This window comes from Neolamprologus brichardi, chromosome 18 (assembly GCF_056152115.1).
Source record: "Neolamprologus brichardi isolate AB-2024 chromosome 18, ASM5615211v1, whole genome shotgun sequence".
NCBI lineage: Eukaryota > Metazoa > Chordata > Actinopteri > Cichliformes > Cichlidae > Neolamprologus > Neolamprologus brichardi.
The window spans coordinates 25,220,809-25,240,011 of record NC_142121.1 but is presented as its reverse complement, the minus strand read 5'-3'; the positions used below and the strand labels follow the sequence as shown (position 1 = coordinate 25,240,011).

At 40.8% G+C, this 19,203-nt stretch overlaps 1 protein-coding gene across 1 annotated transcript; it reads left to right on the top strand.

The window, feature by feature from the left end:
• Positions 1-4,449: 4,449 nt before the first annotated feature.
• On the top strand, positions 4,450-17,811 carry LOC102780481 (uncharacterized). Its single transcript, XM_087831330.1, has 11 exons — positions 4,450-4,516; positions 4,618-4,732; positions 10,782-10,986; positions 12,767-12,881; positions 12,983-13,091; positions 14,037-14,204; positions 14,291-14,754; positions 14,967-15,022; positions 16,038-16,104; positions 16,206-16,320; positions 17,445-17,811. Exons 1-11 carry the CDS (start codon positions 4,450-4,452, stop codon positions 17,719-17,721), a joined length of 1,758 nt encoding a protein of 585 aa, XP_087687456.1. The 3' UTR covers positions 17,722-17,811.
• Positions 17,812-19,203: the final 1,392 nt, after the last annotated feature.

The window sequence follows — 19,203 nt, the reverse complement described above, 5'->3', positions numbered from 1 at the left end:
ATATGGACTGAATGGACTGTATGATCAAAGCAGACAAATAAAGAGAGGATGTAGAGACGGGGGAGACCTTGATGCAGTGAGTTATGAATGAGCTTTGGTGGTCTAAAAGCGACTTGTGCTCTTTGATCTGCCTCTAATAATGTTTCTCAGACACAACCTCATCTGAAATGCCACTGCCAAAGGGAGACAAATGTCTGACGACCAGATACAAAAAAAATCAATCAGTCGATTTATCAGCTGTCTGCGCGCTGCATCACTTTTTTAAGCACAACAAACCGCTCGACTTTATTTGCGATGTTTAGAACGGGAAGTCTAAATTATTCTGGGCCCGCTGACATTTTTTGACTGAAGAGGAGAATAATGTCAGCTATAGCCTAGGGGTTGCAGTGGCTGTATTTTTTTGCCACTCTGGTCTACTGGGCTAAATTTGGATGACTCTCTCAGAGCCTGTCAAGTGCCAGCTTTCATTTACTCACTGAAGAGAAAGCACGCCATCTAGTGCACCAGTACGAAAGCTCACAAGTCGAAAAGCAGACCACGTATTAGAGCAGTACATCAGTGTGTGTCGTCTATGGAGAAGAAGTGACGCTTTACTGGAGTAAGAAAAAAGATGACTGTAGAATGAGATCTGTGCTGACTCATTTAATTTCAGTTGCAGCTGAGAAGAAAAGTTGTGTCGATGATGGCTCATAGCACGTTTTATTTACTCATAGTTGGGAAAAGTTGAAAATTAGATGGAGTACTGCAAAGACAATTATTTATCCTGTGGAGATGACAACAAGGTAGGATGTGAAGAATTTAGGGTGCAAATGTATTTTAAATCTTTTGTAACTTCCAAAAGTCCCACACTATTTTAATGGTGTACCTCAAATTTAATAAAAATGTGTGTTATCTGGTCTAATCTTGGGTTTTTCTCATCTTGGGAAACAGCCAAGATGATTTAAATGCCACATTATTTTTATTTTCCACAACTTCACACTGGGATCTCCTGGAAGATACACAAAATGAAATGAAGAATGAATGCAAATGCTGATGTTGTCCTCTCTGGATGTTCATATATTATTTCACAATTACATCAACAAAGAAATAAATATTCTTAGACTTGGAACACAGTATTCACCAAGTCCTGATTAACACCACAAAACACTTTGGAAAAAAAAGCTCACCTCCTCCTCTGGACTAATGGGCCCATTTTACCAAATCTATGAAGAGGAGTGGACAATTTGCTGTCTATAATAGCACAGGCCAAAAGAGACAGGTTACTCAGGCGAAGAAACCCCACTCCATCTGAAATGATCATGCTGGATCAGTTGTGGCATTGCGCGTCTCCCAACCGTGAAGAACTGCGAGCCGAGGGCTCCTATAATTAAAGCGCTTATTGATTAGACTTTGCGCTCCTGCGTCCCCTGGACCATGAGCCAGAGGCACGGGGCGGGTCGGTCACTCTCACAGACATTCAAATCACCCCAGAGCCACAGGGGCAATGTCTATGCTAATGTCTATGGTAATATAGCCCCCAGTTTAAGTCGATTATTGATGCTTTCTCTAAATGGACGGTTGATCCACAATTGAAGCTTTATGTGAACGGGTCAATAGCAAGGAGATTGATACTGGGCATGGGGTCAGTCTCATTTCAACCTCACCGGTTTCAGGAAATGAATTGCGAATTGCTTTGTTAATTGGAGCATTAATTGGAAAGTAAATGACATTTCTCAATTCCAAGTGGGATTTCTGTTCGTCCCTCGGCACTGAACAGAAATATACAATATCCATGTATAAAGGCCCCGGGGAAGAGGTCACAGACCCTCATTTGCTGAGGATCAATCTGTCGCTAGTTTTAATTCAGACATTTCTATGCTTTTTAATAAGTTTTGTCAAATAGTTTCTGTTTTTTGAACGTGTGTATGTGTGTGTGTTTAAGAAGAAGACAGAGGGGGAGAAAAATGAAAAGAGCATAAGAACATATAGAGTACTGTGAGTCCCAAGGTAAAAGTCAACAGGAGAACTGATCTTATGTATATCTGGACCAGACAATAACAATGGTTGATGGTTGATGGACCTCTGGTGGGTGCTGGTGTTGGGGCCAAAGCAGAGCATCGTGCAATCAGTCTGAGAAAGGTCGGCGTATTGATCGGTGCGTATGGCTCCACTGTTACATATCAAAAACATCTTTGCTCTTCCCAACACTGACTTGAAGTGCACTGCTCTTTACAACCGTCCGTCCCCAGACAGCCATTCTGCTTGTGAAGCTGAGGCAACATCATCTTTTAGGCTCCAAACCCAGACCTATAGTTCTTTGTTACCACATTCGTGGCCTTTATAGGAGTTCCCCGGCAGTATTTTCTTATTTGTGCTTGAGATAAATGGAAAGATGTCTGTTTGATCACAATAATGCCGCAAAAATTAAAATCTTTCCCAAACTGATTAATATAAGCCCTCAGTGTTAGGTGGGGGAGATTAAAATTAAACCTTGATCTATCTGGAGTCGATTCTTCATCAAACAAAGAGAGGAGACACAGCCAAAAACACGCATCTGATGAGACACTTCTTTAATTACTGGTGTCATTTCCATTATGCCACTCAAACTGTTTCTTTGCCTGTAGGTGCTCTGAACTGTGCTCTAACCACTGAGCTGTGTCATGTGGGAAAACTCTATTTTTCACCCCGGTCTGATCCCACACACACTTTAAGAAGCTGGCACAGAAAAGTATAAAGCGGGCCCGACCGTACATGACTCATGACGAGGTGTGAATTAGGTCTACACAGTACGATGAGAAAGCAGCGGTTTGAGGCACGGATTTTTGGCTTCCTTCGTCTTTTATTTGTATGGTTTCTGAAACAACCACTGCAATTAATGCAGCTTCACTGTGCTTCACGTGTGAATACGTTCTTAAGTAGGCCCTCATGTCCACGTATAGGGGCATGACAGTGTGCTTCTCATTCCCATTTGCAGTCGATATTGGATGAGGATATGAGAGTCGGTATTGATTGCAATTTCCTGCAACGCTACGTTCCACTCTCTTGCTTTATCAGGAGACTAATTCCTATCAGCTACGCTGTCGGCCAACCAACAGCCTTGGCTGCTGCCCAGGACAACAGCTAATGAATAAGAGAGGAGTGAATAATCCAGCGAGGCATTTTTCCTCTGACAAACAGGTTGCTACGGGGACGATAATGATGAGTCTGGGATATTGGCTGTGGGGAAATGTATACGTGTATTATTGTGCATCAGCAGCCAGGTTGCGTTTGTTTGCATGTGTGTCTGTGCACTTTTGTTAGGTGGATGTGTTCTTCAGTATGTGTTTTTGTAAGATGTTTGTGCTCCATGAATGCTTGCACCAGCCAAGACTTCACTGATTTTAATGGTGAGATGTTTGGGATGTCAGACATTTGTGTCTTGGGATTTGCTGTTGTTGAGTGAAGTCATCAAGGGCATGAAGCCGGTATTTCCACCCTGACAGCAGCTGGAGAGCCAATCAGGTGTTTATTTTTGCTATAATTGTGGTGCTAAGTAATAATGTTGTCCTTCCTGAGATGCATCAAGGTTCAGTGAAAGTTTTACTTTTTTGTTGTCTTTTTTTCTTTTCATACCAGTTTCAATAGGAGAATCTCTTTTAAAAACCATAGCATTTGTTTTAGTGGACTACATCCACTGTCCAAACCTTTTCTACTACATTCACTTTTTTTCCTTTTAAATTTCATCCCTCTTCTTGTTCTCTGTGGCTGAAATGCTGCTTTAAATCTCTAAATATCCTGCTGCACACATTTCAGATGCCTACTCTTTTCCATACCACTTGCTTCCTTCTCCCCAATGCAGCATTTATCCTTTCTTCTTAGTTATTCTAGTTTAAAATAAAACTGCCTACAATATCTCTCATCAATAGCTGCAACCCTCTTTGTGTTTTGACTTGCTGTGAAAGTGGCAGGAACATGCACGGCACCCATAAAGTGATTCAAATGCTTTTGTTTTTGTGTTCATGCTGGAAATAATTCTGATGTAGCTGTAAGTTTTGACGTGGCTTCCAATATTCCAATAGCCAAAAATAATTTCAACCTTCTGTTGGGGGGTTGCCAATGCAGGGCCATTAGCCAAAGTGTAGTTGTGTTGTTGATAACCTATTCAAATTCAGTCAGTCACTGATATTAACTCACTAACTGACTGTGAGAAAAGTGTATAGTTCTAATGAAATCCGTTAAAGTTTGTGGCTTGTATTACCTTGTAGCTTTAGTGATAAGTATCTCTGTGTCTATGCACAGGATATGTACAAGTAGTTATGATCATGCATGTGTGGTTTTACCTCTGAGCTCTATATGTCGTATTATGGGTTGGCATGCGGTGAACAGAACAGTTGCTATCTTTTCTGTTTAATTTTAGGCTGTGCAGACCATTTGCATTCACAGAATTGAAGCTTGACTTCTGAAGAACAAGCCTAAAGTAGAGTACTGAAGATGCAGTCAAGTTTGATTGTATCCGCTCTTCTCTGTTTCACCACCTGGATGAGCTCAGCCTGTGAAAGTGAGTACTGCAAGGAAGAAATAGTTTTTCATTTACTTTATGGTCTGACTGTTTTTAAGGGATAAAATTAATGCAACTTTTTCTGTGTGTGACATTTTCAGCCCCTATAAGCATACGCAGTTGTTGTATCGTGTTGTCCACAACCAGAGTCCCACTTGACCGAATTGTGAATTACGACATTCAGTCTGAAGATACTTGTCACATCAAAGCAGTACGGTAAGTTTATAGACAGCATCACACTGTATTGAAAAATATATACTTGCTCTTCATTCAAAGGTGTTGGCCAGTTGTTGTGGGTGGAGTTTCCTACTCCAGTCTGAAGACATGCTTGATAGATTAACTAATTATTCTAAATTGACAGCAGGGTTAGATGTGAACTTAAATGCTTGTAAGTGTTCACATCGCTTCACAACAGGGATACATTAATGTATCCCTCTACTGAAAACATTCTAATGTTGCTCGATGAAAATGCCTCCCCAACATCTATTGGTGAAAAAAGTTTCCTGTTGATATCCAACACTAGTAACAAATTCTACAGAAAGCTATGAATTTACAGATTTTTTACATAATGTTAAAAAAAAAACCCCATTAAGTAAAAAGTAAACTCATAGCATGACCCAATAGACCCAATAGAAACTAATTAAAAAACTCACAAGGTTTTATTGTACAGAATGAGTTGCTTGCACATCTCAGAAATGGAACTGGGAATGAAAAAGCAACAGATGTAGAACTGAGGAGCATACGATAGATGCTCCACCCAAAGGTAAGGCCACCTGCTCAACGCAGACCTCAAAAACAGAGCAAATACAGCAATACAAAACTCAAGCGCAAACTAGTGCCTACCGTGATAATATCATGTGAAATTTCCAAAAGGATTTATTCTAACCTGCAAAAATCCAAATGACTTTCAGTGTACCTATAATCACAAATAACTGATTCACATACAAAATGTGAGGTACTGTCTAAACAGATGTGGGTCATAAGCGACTATAAAGAATTTATACCAAATTTTCAGTGCAAGCAAAAATACAGGTTTAAACCTCTGTATTCCATTGCACCATTTTGTAATAAAGCAAATTCATTGAAAACCATTCACAGAAATTCCAGCAGATCATTTGTAGGGGTTTCTGGTTTAGTGGATGATGCTGCAGAAAAGGTTTACAAATTCACTGTGTACTGGAATTGTAAATTTACCACCAGATGCAATTGAGAAGGATCTGTTATTATTATTATTATTATTTATAAGCAAGAAGTAAGATTCTTCGCCTTGGGCTTGGATAGGTGCAGAGCACAGAGAAAACATACAATTTCAATTCCTTATCGATTCCCTTATCGATTGTTATTGTCTGCACTTTGAGAGTCATGACCCTCTCTAAGCAGCATATCAAAGAAATTACATTCATCCAAAATAATAAGAATCAGAAATGGTTTTATTGCCAAATGTTGAGCAGGTTTTGTCACGGGGCCGAGTGGCCTGTACTGAGCAGGACTCAGGTGCAGAAACCCAGAGCTGAGACAGCAGATGATGTGACAATTTATTAGGCGTAGTGCAAAAAACGTAGCAAAGACAAAAAACAATAAGACGTGGAGTTTGACGTGGCGTGGCCTGGGAAACGTGGCTAGGGCGAGGGAACGGGATGCAGAGTGGAGCTGAGCAGGGAACAGTCACACTGAAGAGAGAAGACAGTGGAGTTAGGGAGGTAGTGGAGGCAGCTCTGAAGTGGCAAGTTGTAAGGGTAGCAATTCTTACTTGCAGTAGGGGACATGGAGTGTTGAGAGGGGGGTAAGAGAATCCAGGGAGGGCTGAGTGGCGTAGAAAGGCTGACCTGAGATCCGGGGCTTCAGATGGAGTGTGATGGCAGGAGGGCAGGCAGGTGAGGCACAGAGGGATTTTCAAAATGATTGCTTGGTATCCTGAGTCTGGAGGTGGAGCGTGAGCCAAGGTGAAAACAGCAACTGCAGCACAAGAGAGTCTGGTTAACAAGATAAATCACAGCAAGAACTTGAAGTATAAGGCCTGTTACCAACATGTGTTGATGACGAACTGGCAGTGAATGAACATCAATGTGTGGCTTAAATTCCTGTGGCTTGATTGCCTACAATAGGCTCCAGGTGTGCAGGAGTTGGCCCTGCCCAGGGGCGGATCCCAGGTAGGTTCAGGAGCCTTATGGAAATTCCAGCCACCCACTGCAGACCATGACAGGTTTACAACATTGGGAAATTGCTGCGGTACTTAGTGCAAGCATTCTGTCAGATAACACTCAAATAAACATAAAAATAAAAATTAAAAGTGCTAAGTAGATATATATATACATGAGTGCAGGTGGTGATCAGTGCCAAACATGGAATGATGCTGAGAGTGTAGGGTCATGTGTTAGTGGTGGGAACAGTCACACGGTTATTGTTCATGAGTCCAACAGCAGAGGGGAAGAAACTGTTCTCATGGTGAGAGGTTCTGGTGCGAATGGACCGGAGCCTCCTGCCTGAGGGGAGCAGGTCAAACAGACTGTGTCCAGGGTGAGAAGGGTCAGCTGTGATCCGAGCTGCACGCCCCAGTGTCCTGGAGGTGTACAGGTCCTGCAGAGATGGGAGTGTGCAGCCAATCATCTCCTCAGCAGAGCGCACAACACGCTGCAGTCTCTGTTTGTCCCTGATAGTGGCTCCAGCGTACCACACGGTGATGGAGGAGGTGAGGATGGACTCGATGATTGCAGTGTAGAATTGCATCATTGTCCGTGTTGGCAGGTTGAATTTCTTCAGCTGCCTCAGGACGTATATCCGCTGCTGGGCTTTCTTTATGATGGAGGTGATGGTGGGCTCCCATTTCAGGTCCTGGGTGATGGTGGTACCCAGGAAGCGGAATGAGTCCACAGAGGTGATGAGGGTGTCAGTCAGGATGATGGGGGGGAGTGGGGCTGTGTGTTTCCTGAAGTCCACAATAATCTCCACTATCTTCTGGGCATTCAGCACCAGGTTGTTGTGGCTGCACCAGGACACCAGACGTTCAACCTCCCTCCTGTAGGCAGACTCATCCCCGTCCGAGATGAGTCCAATAACGGTGGTGTCATCTGCAAACTTGATTAGCTTGACAGACTGGTGGGTGGAGGTGCAGCAGTTAGTGTACTGGGAGAAGAGCAGAGGAGAAGGAACACAGCCCTGAGGGGAGCCGGTGCTGATGGTCTGGGAGTTCGAGACATTCTTTCCCAGCTTCACATGCTGCTTCCTGTCCGCCAGGAAGTCAGTGATCCACCGGCAGATGGGATCAGGCACATTCATCTGGGAAAGCTTGCCTTGGAGATGGTCTGGAAGGATGGTGTTGAAGGCAGAGCTGAAGTTCACAAACAGGATCCTGGCGTAGGTTCCTGGGGAGTCCAGATGCTGCAGGATGAAGTGTAGAGCCATGTTGATAGCATCGTCTACAGACCTGTTGGCTCTGTATGCAAACTGTAGGGGGTCCAGGAGGGGGGCCGTGAGGGTCTTGAGGTAGGAGAGAACCAGGCGCTCAAATGACTTCATGACCACAGATGTCAAAGCCACAGGTCTGTAGTCATTTAGTCCAGTGATCCAAGGTTTCTTGGAGACAGGGATTATGGTAGGGGACTTGAAGCAGGCAGGCACATGACATGCCTGCAGTGAGGAGTTGAAAATGGCAGAAAACACTGGGGCCAGCTCGTTTGCACAGTGTCTGAGGGTGGCAGGAGACACGCCGTCTGGACCAGGAGCTTTTCGAGCATTCAGACTCTTAAACTGCTTCCTCACATCTGCTTCATAAATATGAAGGCTGCGTGGTCAAATGTTTGTGCAGGTTGGATGTAGGGATGGGTATCAAAACCCGGTTCTTGTTGAGAACCGGTTCCCACTGTTTCAATTCCTTGGAATTGTTTGCCATTTTTGCAAACGATTCCCTTATCGATTCCAGTCGCCCCAAATGACGTCACCACGTTGCGGAGTGTCATTTACCTGGCAGGAAACACGGCGCCTAAGCGGCTCAAACGCTCAAAAGTTTGATTATACTTTACGAGAACAGATGACAATGGGGCAACTTGCAATACTTGCAAAGTAGATATTTCATTTAAGGGAAGAATCACTACGAATATGCAAAAGCATTTGCTAACAAAACACGCGATGACCTTAAATGAATGTCGTGTTTTTAATTCCACTCCGGACTCGTGAATCTCAACCCAGCAGCACGGTAACGTTTGCACGTCCTCTCCCGTTAATGCGGCAGGTAAATAATCAACTAACAGTGCATATTATGTTAGCGCGATCTGCCTTATTACAAAACCTGCCATTACTGTGCATTTAGGTGACCATGATGAGAGAGACAGACAGAGTCTGGCTGGCTCAGATGCTGGCAGTTCTCGCTGCAGTCTATTGGTAGCGTCTCCTTTCAGGCCAGGATAGATGAATGTCACCGAGCAGTGACTAAGTTTGTGGTAAAAGGCTTACACCCATTTGCCACAGCAGATGCAACCGATTTTCGGTAAGTGAAGGTGTTTAATTGTAGTCAGGGACATTACTGGATATTCTTGTGTAATTGCTACAGAATAATTTATGTTATACTTTGTTATTGCTACAGGAGAATATTTATTTTATTATTTTACATTTACAATTTTTTTTCCTGGCATCCTGTGACACCCCATTGAAGAGCCGTAGGCTGTGGATCTCTTAAGATGTCACTGTTGAGTTTGTAAGGCCATGTTACTCCTAAATTTCTTTTCTTTAATTATCTTGTTCAAAGAGAAGATATAAAACAAAGTTCTAAGCTAATCGACCTTAGTGTTCTCCTTTTTTTAAAAAAAAAAGAATTGATAAGAGAATCGATAAAGAATCGAACTGTTAAACAGAATCGAAAATGGAATTGGAATCGTGAAAATCTTATCAATACCCATCCCTAGTTGAATGTATTTCTCCTCTTTTTTGTGATCAGTTTTGAGGTCATTCAACAAAAAAGTTAAAAAGTAATTATTGCACATATTACACAGAACACTTTTCTTAAAAATAATGCAGTACGTTACTTTATTACCCCCAGGAGAAAGACATTCATTATACTACTGGTTATGTTGCTTTCATGTTGCTCTGTAAAATGATCTGAACACTGTCTCATAATTACCAAACAGCGATATAAACCTACAGGCTATAGCCCAACACACCAAATCAAATCCTTAAATTCCTAATGAGGACACATGTGATCTTTCTCTTAGTATTTAGGTATATACACAAATCACAAATTGTAGTGAAAGTGCAAGAACTGATAACCGGGATCGACAGGCAGGCAGAACTACAAGGACTGGTTCTTGATTCCCATTCCAACAGAGCCTCTCCCATATGGAAAATATATATATATAAATCTTATAAAGTTTGTATCTGTCTTGTGTGAAACTTGTATGAAAAGCATACAAGAGTGAAAACAGATATAAGATCCCTTGAAAAATTATATAAACTTGTATGTTTTGGATACTTACTAAAACAATATATGAAAGTAATGAGAAAGTGGCAACTTTCATGAGTAAATCGTATAAGCCTTATATGATTCACTAAATGAAGTAGGCCACATCTTGTGCAAGTCTTTTATAAGTTTTTACTATTTCTTTTCCATATGGGCTGTGTCTTCAAACTTAACTGAACATCTCTGTGTTTGATTAGAAATAATGTCAAAATTGCACTACAGTGTCATTAATGACTAACAATTGCAGGTTACGGACCGTGCTTGGAAAGATAATTTTCACCAACCCGACGCTGTGTGGACAAAAAAAGCTATTCAGAAGGTGGACAAGAAATACTTAAAAGAGAAAAAGAGAAAAAACCTTCATAAGCAAGAAGTGAAACTTTTTAGATCAAGAATCTCTTTTGCGATTGGTTCCTCTGGTACAGACCACCTATCTAGACACAGGACGCAGAAAATGAGAGAACATGGAGACTTGCTGTGAGGCCTCTAAATCTGATTGCACCTACCAGTATATACAAAAAAATGTTAGAAATGTATTACAATGCCATTAATAGCCAACCAACAATTGCAGGTTACGGACCGTATTATATTATTATAATATTATTGAGAGCCAGGAGAAACCAGAGCACAGAGAGAACATGCAAACTACACACAGACGTGCCCAGATTTGAATCCAGGGCCGCCACACAGTGAGGCAACAGAGCCAACCAGACTCTCTTTCTTTAAACTTAACATGTACCAAATATGCCAAAATATATTTAGAAATAATGTCAAAACTGTATTTCAGTGCAATTAATGACTGACTAACAATTACAGGTTACGGACCATGCGTGGAAAGACAATATGTGCCAATCCCAATGCTGACTGGACAAGAAAAGCAATGGAGTGGGTGGACCGGGAGAATTCGCAAAAGCTAAATGCCGAGGGATGTGCACCTGACATGACACCAACAACATCCACTGCATCCCCAACATCAGGAAACATCCCTCAGAAGGACAAGGAGACAGGGCAGAGCCTGATTGTGTTTTGTCAAATACACTGCTGTGTAGTTCCATGGACTAAGAACATGTTGTGTCCCACTAACTAGCTAAGCAGCAGCAACAGTAAGTGACATTACACCAGCAGCGTTAAAAAAAACACATATTTAAAGACTGGCAGAATGGGGAAAGAACACAGGGAAAAAACAAAAAGAGGAAAAAAGGGCAAAAACATGTTCTTCTGTTTAATTAAACCCATCATGGTATAATTCTATGCTGTCTTCTTATTCATGCTTCTCTTTTGTGTCTTGTAAACATTGTTTTCTGTGGTCTTTGCATGCATTGCCCTGGCCTCTTCTACTATATACAGCACAGTAGTCACTCACTTATTTCCTTTTTTAATTTCACCCATCATCTATTTCTTTGTCATTTTAAATTTTAAAATGAGACAACTACATTATTGGTCTCCATGACTGGTTGTGAAATGCTGGTTTTATGCTCTAGGACTGGCATGTGCTGCCTCCTGCACACACAATTGATGCCTACTCTTTCCTGTATACTACTTCCTTCCTTCCTGCTCTCCAATACAGCTTTTACCCTTTCTTCTGGTTTGTTCTACTTTAGTATGAAACAAAACTGCCTGCAGTCTCTCTCACGAGCAGCTGTGAGGGACGCCACTCATGTTTGTACTTATTCTGAAAATAAAAGAAACACGTATTTAACCCAGTAATATATCCAAAACTTTGTTTTGTTTATTTGTGGGAATTTATTCTAATGTAACTCCAAGCTGTGACACATCTTCAGATGTTCTAACAATATGTTGACATGATTATAGTTCATAGTAGTTTACAAAGGGGACAATATCATTGTCCTCTTAAATCCTTTGCATTTCCAGTGTTGAATTACAAATCCTGTTCTGCTCCTGACTGTGAGGATTTGGTTGATGTTTAAAGTCAGTTTCCCAGGATTCCACATGCTAAAACTGCTGATTTCATGGTTTATTGTTAATTTAAAAGAAGGAAATTAAGCTTAACGGTCCTGCGATGTTAGTCACTACACACCCATGCAATTGCAAGAAAGGGCAAAAATAAATGTAACCTCTTGTATGGGTATAGCATGTGTGTAAAGGGCTACTGACGAAGGCTTAGCGGAGCACCACCCTTTCATGTATGATTCTGTGGTTGACAGCAGGATGAAAGATGTGACTTAATTCTCTCATAGATGTTTTAGATAAGAATTAATCAAATTCAAACACTCACAATTCAATTCACTGATTGACTGTGTGAAATCCCCACTTTCCTAATTAACATTCAGTATTAATTCACGCTCAAATTCAATGCTTCTTTAAGCTAGCAAACTTTTCAAACTCGTAGTGACAGTGGAGGCAATTTGTGGCTTTCAGAGTGAGCACAAAGGGAAGTGATGAGTATCTCTGTGTGTGTACAAGTAACTATGTTTATGTGTGTTTGTATTTCTATACGCTGCTGTTTATGTTGCATTGTGGGCAGGTCTGTGGTGAAAGGACTGTTTGTCATTTTTAGCTTGTAACAGATGAAGTCAATATTTCCTTTCCCCACTATGTGGCCATAGTGACTATCCCCCCATGATGAACGGTCTGGGTGGGGGAGAAGCGGAGGGGCTTATGTTTTATAAGAGGCTAGATCAAAAATGTAATGCTCAGAACGACTGAGAGAACTTCACAAGCTGGAAACGTTATATACCCCACGCCTGCTGCGTGAGCCACACTGCTTTGATTCGACACTCCGTTATCTGATCAGGAAGGAGTAAGATTACTTAGCAGGCTGTAAAGGTTTGCTCTGACAGAATCAAGATTCAACTTCTGAAGACCAAACCCAAAGCGCAATACTGAAGATGAAGTCCAGCCTGATTGTAACCACTCTTCTCTGCTTCACCACCTGGATGAGCTTGGCCTTTGCCAGTGAGTATTGCAAGGAAAGAAAGAAAAAAGGCTTTTCATTCACTGTGTGGTCTTTCTTCAGGGTAAAAATTAATGTGACTTTGTCTGTGTGACTTTTTCAGGACCTGGAGAAAGTTGTTGTGTCTCGTGGTCCACAACCAGAGTCCCACTTGTCCGAATTGTGAATTATGCCATTCAGTCTGAAGATACTTGTCGCATCAAAGCAGTATGGTACGTGTTCATAAAACCCCACACTGTATTTTAACTTGTATTTTAGGGAAAATAAAAAATAAAACATGAAGCATGAAACATGAAGCATGAAGATTCTGGGTTCAAAGCTGTTGGCCAGCTGGGGTCTTTTCTAGATGTTTGTTTCACCAGTCCAAAGACAGGCCTGAGTAACTAGTCATTCTAAATTGACATCAGGTGTAAATGTACATGTGAATGACTGTATGTGGTCCTGTGATGGACCGGCGACCTGTCCAGAGTCCACTTTGCCTCTCGCCTCAGGCTGACTTGGGGTGAGAGTACTTTTCCCAAACCTGAAATGTATGGATGGGTATAAAATAATAAAAATCAAATAACCTGAATGTTTTTAAATTGTCTTCATAAATTAAATAACAAATAAAGAATTTAACCCTCTAAGCAAAGAGATGGTCCAGGAAAAGTTTCTTAAAAACTGAGTGCATATTGAACTGTTAGAAAAAGAATCCTTTTAGATGAGAAGCGAAACGTCTTCATTTAACTGCAGTACAGTCGCCCTCTTTTCAAGTTCTTATGACTACCATGACCTAGATGACCAAGAACGGACTCCGACAACGTAACACTAGGTGTAACTGAGAGGGAACAATTTTGCTATAAATATTAACTTTTATTTTATAGGGAAAGTGAAACTTTTTAGACAAAAAACTCTTTGTGGGAATGTCATTGGCCTAGAAAAGCAACTATTACCGGTAATATTATTGAGAGCCAGGAGAAACCAGAGCATAGAGAGAACATGCAAACTACACACAGACCGTGCCCAGATTTGAATCCAGGGCCGCCACACAGTGAGGCAACAGAGCCAACCAGCCTCTCTTTCTTTAAACTTAACATGTACCAAATATGCCAAAATATATTTAGAAATAATATCAAAACTGTATTTCAGTGCAATTAATGACTGACTAACAATTACAGGTTACGGACCGTGCGTGGAAAGACAATATGTGCCAATCCCAATGCTGACTGGACAATAAAAGCAATGGAGTGGGTGGACAAGAAGAAAGCACCAACAACATCCACAACAACAACATCCAAACCAGCATCCACACCAGAAACATCCTCACTATCAACATTCACACCAACAACATCCAAACCAGCATCCACACCAACAACATCCGCACCAACAACATCCACATCAACAACATCCACACCAACAACATCCAAACCAGCATCCACACCAGAAGCATCCTCCCTATTAACATCCACACCAACTACATCCGCACCAACAACATCCACACCAACAACATCCGCACCAACAACATCCACATCAACAACATCCACACCAACAACATCCAAACCAGCATCCACACCAGAAGCATCCTCCCTATTAACATCCACACCAACAACATCCACATCAACAACATCCACACCAGCATCCACACCAGAAGCATCCTCACTATCAACATCCGCACCAACAACATCCACATCAACAACATCCACAACAACAACATCTACAACAACAACATCCACACCAACAACATCTGCACCAAGAACATCCACAAAAACAACATCCACAAGAACAACATCCACACCAACAACATCCACAACAACAGCATCCGCACCAACAGCATCCGCACCAACGACATCCGCACCAACAACATCTACAACAACAACATCCACAACAACAGCATCCGCACCAACAACATCCACACCAACAACATCCACAACAACAACATCCACAACTAAAACATCTACAACAACAAAATCCTCACTATCAACAACATCCACACCACCAGCATCCGCACCAACAACATCCACAACAACAACATCCACAACAACATCCACACAACAACATCCACAACAACAAGAACATCCACAAAATCAAAAAATATCTCTCTGACGAAGTGCAGAAGAAGGAAAGGACAGAGGAAAAGGCCAGGAGAGGGAACAAGAAACAATGTGTCTGAGAAATCACAAAACATTTCAAACTTATCATAGTTGGCAAATGTTGCTCTCTTTTATTGTACTCTTCCTGCTTTATTTCATCAACAGTACCTGATAAAAGTAACATTAATCTCTCTATATATTACCATATATCCCTATTCTTTGTTTTCATATTGTTTTTATGAAAATGTACAGAAATGTACTTCAAAGTTTTCCCACTTTTAACTGCCAATAAAGCACTTTCCAGCAAATATTGTGTTTTTGTCATTAGAATTATTCATACTCTGGTCGCTGTCGTTGCTCGTACCTTTAACTGCACACTAACCTCTAATGTTTGTCAAATGAGGAAACTCTGCTTTCTGAACCTACTCACTCTTTATTTACTATAATAAACTGACTTTAATTTAACCAAATCTCTCATTTTAAAAACTGACTCGATTACATCATCAGTATGCCTAGTGATGTAATCATTAGTATCAGTCTGCTAAAACTTCTCAGACTGATGCTTTTCAAATTCAATCACTCACTGATCTTAACTCACTTTCTCACTGTGAAAACTTTCCACGGTTTAAATTACCACGTCACATGCCACCTAAAATGCAGGTCACCTGTGGCTTTCAGATTGAATATAAAGGAAGTGGATTAATCTGCTTCTGTGCATGCACATAGTTACGATTATTTAAGTTTGTATTTCTGATGCTGTTGTACTTGTTGCATTGTTAACAGTTTAATTATAAATGATAAACTCAGTGGGTTTTTTTTACCCCATTGTGTTGGTAAAATAAGAACAAGCGCAAAGGGGTCTTTTTTTCTTATTAGAATCAACATCAAAACCTGATTGCTCAGAAAGACCACACTAGGAAATACCATGAACGCATGCACTGCGTCTGCCATGTAAGCAAGACTCATTTGAATCGATACTCTGATAAAAGCTCAGGGAGGCACAGAGATTATTTAACAGGCTGTGAAGGTTTGTGCAGACAGCTTTGAGGCTCAGCTTCTGAAGAACAAACCTAAAGCGGAATACTAAAGATGCAGCCCAGCCTGGTTTTAGCCGCTTTTCTCTGTTTCACTACCTGGATGAGCTCAGTCCGTACAAGTGAGTACTGCAAGGAAGAAATAATTTTTCATTTACTTTATGGTCTGACTGTTTTTAACGGATAAAATTAATGCGACTTTTTCTGTGTGTGACATTTTCAGCCCCTATAAGCATACGCAGTTGTTGTGTCGTGTGGTCCAAAACCAGAGTCCCACTTGACCGAATTGTGAATTACGACATTCAGTCTGAAGATACTTGTCGCATCAAAGCAGTACAGTAAGTGTTCAATAAAAAACCTCACACTGCATGTTAACTTGTATTTTATGAATATAAACACATGTAGCATGAAGGTTCTGGGTTCAAAGCTGTTGGCCATCTGGGGTCTTTCTAGGTGTTTGCTTCCCCATTCCAAAGAGATGCTTCATTATTATCTTCACACTGTATTTGAAAATACATAGATAACGGGCAGTGACACAGAGGTGGGCACAACAAGGTTCTTGGTTGTAAACTCCTGGCTGGCCCTGTATTGAGTTTTTTTTATATTCCACATTGCTTCCAAAACCATACTTGTTCAATTAAAAATGACTATAAACTTACAGTAAGTGCAGATGTGAGAGGGAATGGATGCCCACCTCTTTCTGTGTTAACTCTGGGATGATCAGCTGACATCTGACACTGTGCTTTCCGTTCAGACTTTAACCTCACTGTCTTCACTGCTTAAAAAAAGGAATAGATATAATTTAATAAAGTTTATACACTCCATCCAACTATTTTAAAATAACAATAAAATGACAAATAAATGACCTATAATATGAAAACACATTTTGCTGTGGTGATATCCAGTCATTCAGAGAGGTTTGGTTCTACATGTTTGACTATTCAAATACAGTGTCTGTCTTTGATTTTCACCACTATACCAATTAAATTGGCCAGTTGGGACTTTAGTAGTCATGTCATTCCTAACGATCCAAAAACCTGTCAGCAGTTCTCACTGAAACCTCTTTGTACTGGAGGAAATTCTTTGAAAACATGTTCACAGGAAGGCCTTTGAGTTTCAGAAACCACTCTGTAAAGAGATGCTGCAGGGGAAAATATTTGATAAGCATGGAGATGTCCAATACAAGCTAATTGCATGGCACTAGATGCAATAGAGGTGATTTTTTTTTTTTTTTATTAACTTTTAAAAGCAAGAAGTGAAGCATTTGAGAATCAAGACTCTCTTTTGTAAGAGTGTCCTGGGTCTAGATGGGTGCAGACCACCTATCTAGACCCAGGACCCACAACATGAGAGAACATGCAGGCTTGCTGTGAGGCCTCTAAATCTGTTCGCACCTACCAGTATATACAAATAATGTTAGAAATGTATTACAATGCCATTAATAGCCAACCAACAATTGCAGGTTACAGACCGTGCTTGGAAAGACAATCTGTGCCAAACCAGACGCTGACTGGACAAGAAAAGCAATTGAGAAGGTGGACAGGGAGAATTTGCAAAAGGGATTCGCAAGTGACACGACCCCAACAGGATCCACTCCAGCAACATCCACACCAGCAACATCCACTGCACCCCCAACATCAGAAAAGATCCCTCAAAAGAATGTCACTTTGGGAGAGGACACGCAGGATGGAGGAACAAGGAGCAGTGAAAATGTGTCTGAGAAATCCCCCCCAAATTAAAGCTTACTAAAATCAGTGCCACTCTACTTAGCTTTACCGCTCTTGCTATATTTCATCATTAAAGTTAAAAAAAAAGAATACTATAGCTACATAGTATAATATAATATATAAATATATATAAATATAAATGTCAGTTTGTCATGTTTCATTGTCATAAATATGTTTGTTTTAAAAAGGTATATATTTGAAGCTTTCCCACAATCAATTAAAGTTACTTTTAAGCAAATGTTGTGTTTGTTGTAAAATATGAAAAATGTGGGTGAGGAATGTTCCTGGGAACTCTTGTTCTTACTAAGTCTCACTGTTTTTGTACAAAAATGGAAATAACCAATGTGCAGGAAGGAAGCCAATATAGAAATGCAGCTAAACACTGATAGGAATCTGGAGATGTGCATCATTTACATCATAGGGCATGGTAAACAGACTTGTGCCAGCTATCACACAAACCTTGCACCAATAACCTGTACTAAAAGTTGAGTGATAGTTTCAATGCCAGTCTAGGGGTTAAGGGAAGGTGGTATGTGTGGTTTTGATCTTTATCACTTTGCCTTTGCCAATACCCTCAAAGCAGCTCTACTAAGGAGTCTCTTCACTTTTCTTTTCCCTTGTTGCTATAATTTTGCCATACAATAACATCACCTAACAGTGCAGTGTGCTAACAATTAACAACCAACTAACCAGATGTTAAACCAGCTAGCACGTCTCTGTATCCTCCAACATGCTGCTCAACCAATCAAACAACAACATGCTTAGAGTAGTACCACTCAAAACTATGCTGCTAATAACTGTCCTAATCACTTAAGCTAACTCAGTTGCCTCATCCACTTAACTGCCAAAGTGCAGTGTAAAACCTAAAATTGTAACTGATATTTCTTTTACTGTAGTTATAGGTAAAGAGGAACATTTTTATTAACTGACCAATGCGTTTCAGCTTGTGGCCTTCATCAGGGTCATGATGGGTCAGGATGGTGAGGAATACCCTGATGAAGGCCACAAGTCGAAATGCATTGGTCAGTTAATAAAGTTGTTCCCTCAGCAACCTTTAAGTGTTGCTGGAGTTCCTGCATTGTTAGTTTCTCATCCTCTCCATGCACTTTGGAAGTAGGTGAAGTTGTTGCTATCCTTTCACTGTAGTTCTAAAATTAATATGCAATGACGTTATATATTTCCATTATGGAGATTGCATGGTAATTTTAAAGAAAATTGGACATCACATGGTCTGGCTTAACAACTTGTTCTGATATAAAGCTGACTTACGCCTAAAATAGCAGAGAGGCTCACGTACCGTGTTAGTATCAGGGTGTAAAACCTACAGTGTTTTTTTTTCTTTCTATTTTAATGCACAAGTCAGGTTCATGCAAACAGTCTACTTGTTATGGGTGTGCAGAAGAACAGACACATCTCTGACTGATCACCATGATAACTGGTGACATTTGCTACTCACGTACATTCGAAAATTCTAGATAAGCTAATGTTATAGAT

Coding starts and splice junctions, on each gene's coding strand:
- LOC102780481 (XM_087831330.1), top strand. CDS start 4,450: ATGCAGTCAAGTTTGATTGTATCCGCTCTTCTCTGTTTCACCACCTGG. Junction 16,105..16,205: donor GATGAGCTCAGTCCGTACAA/GTGAGTACTGCA, acceptor TGACATTTTCAG/CCCCTATAAGCATACGCAGT. Junction 16,321..17,444: donor TGTCGCATCAAAGCAGTACA/GTAAGTGTTCAA, acceptor CAACAATTGCAG/GTTACAGACCGTGCTTGGAA.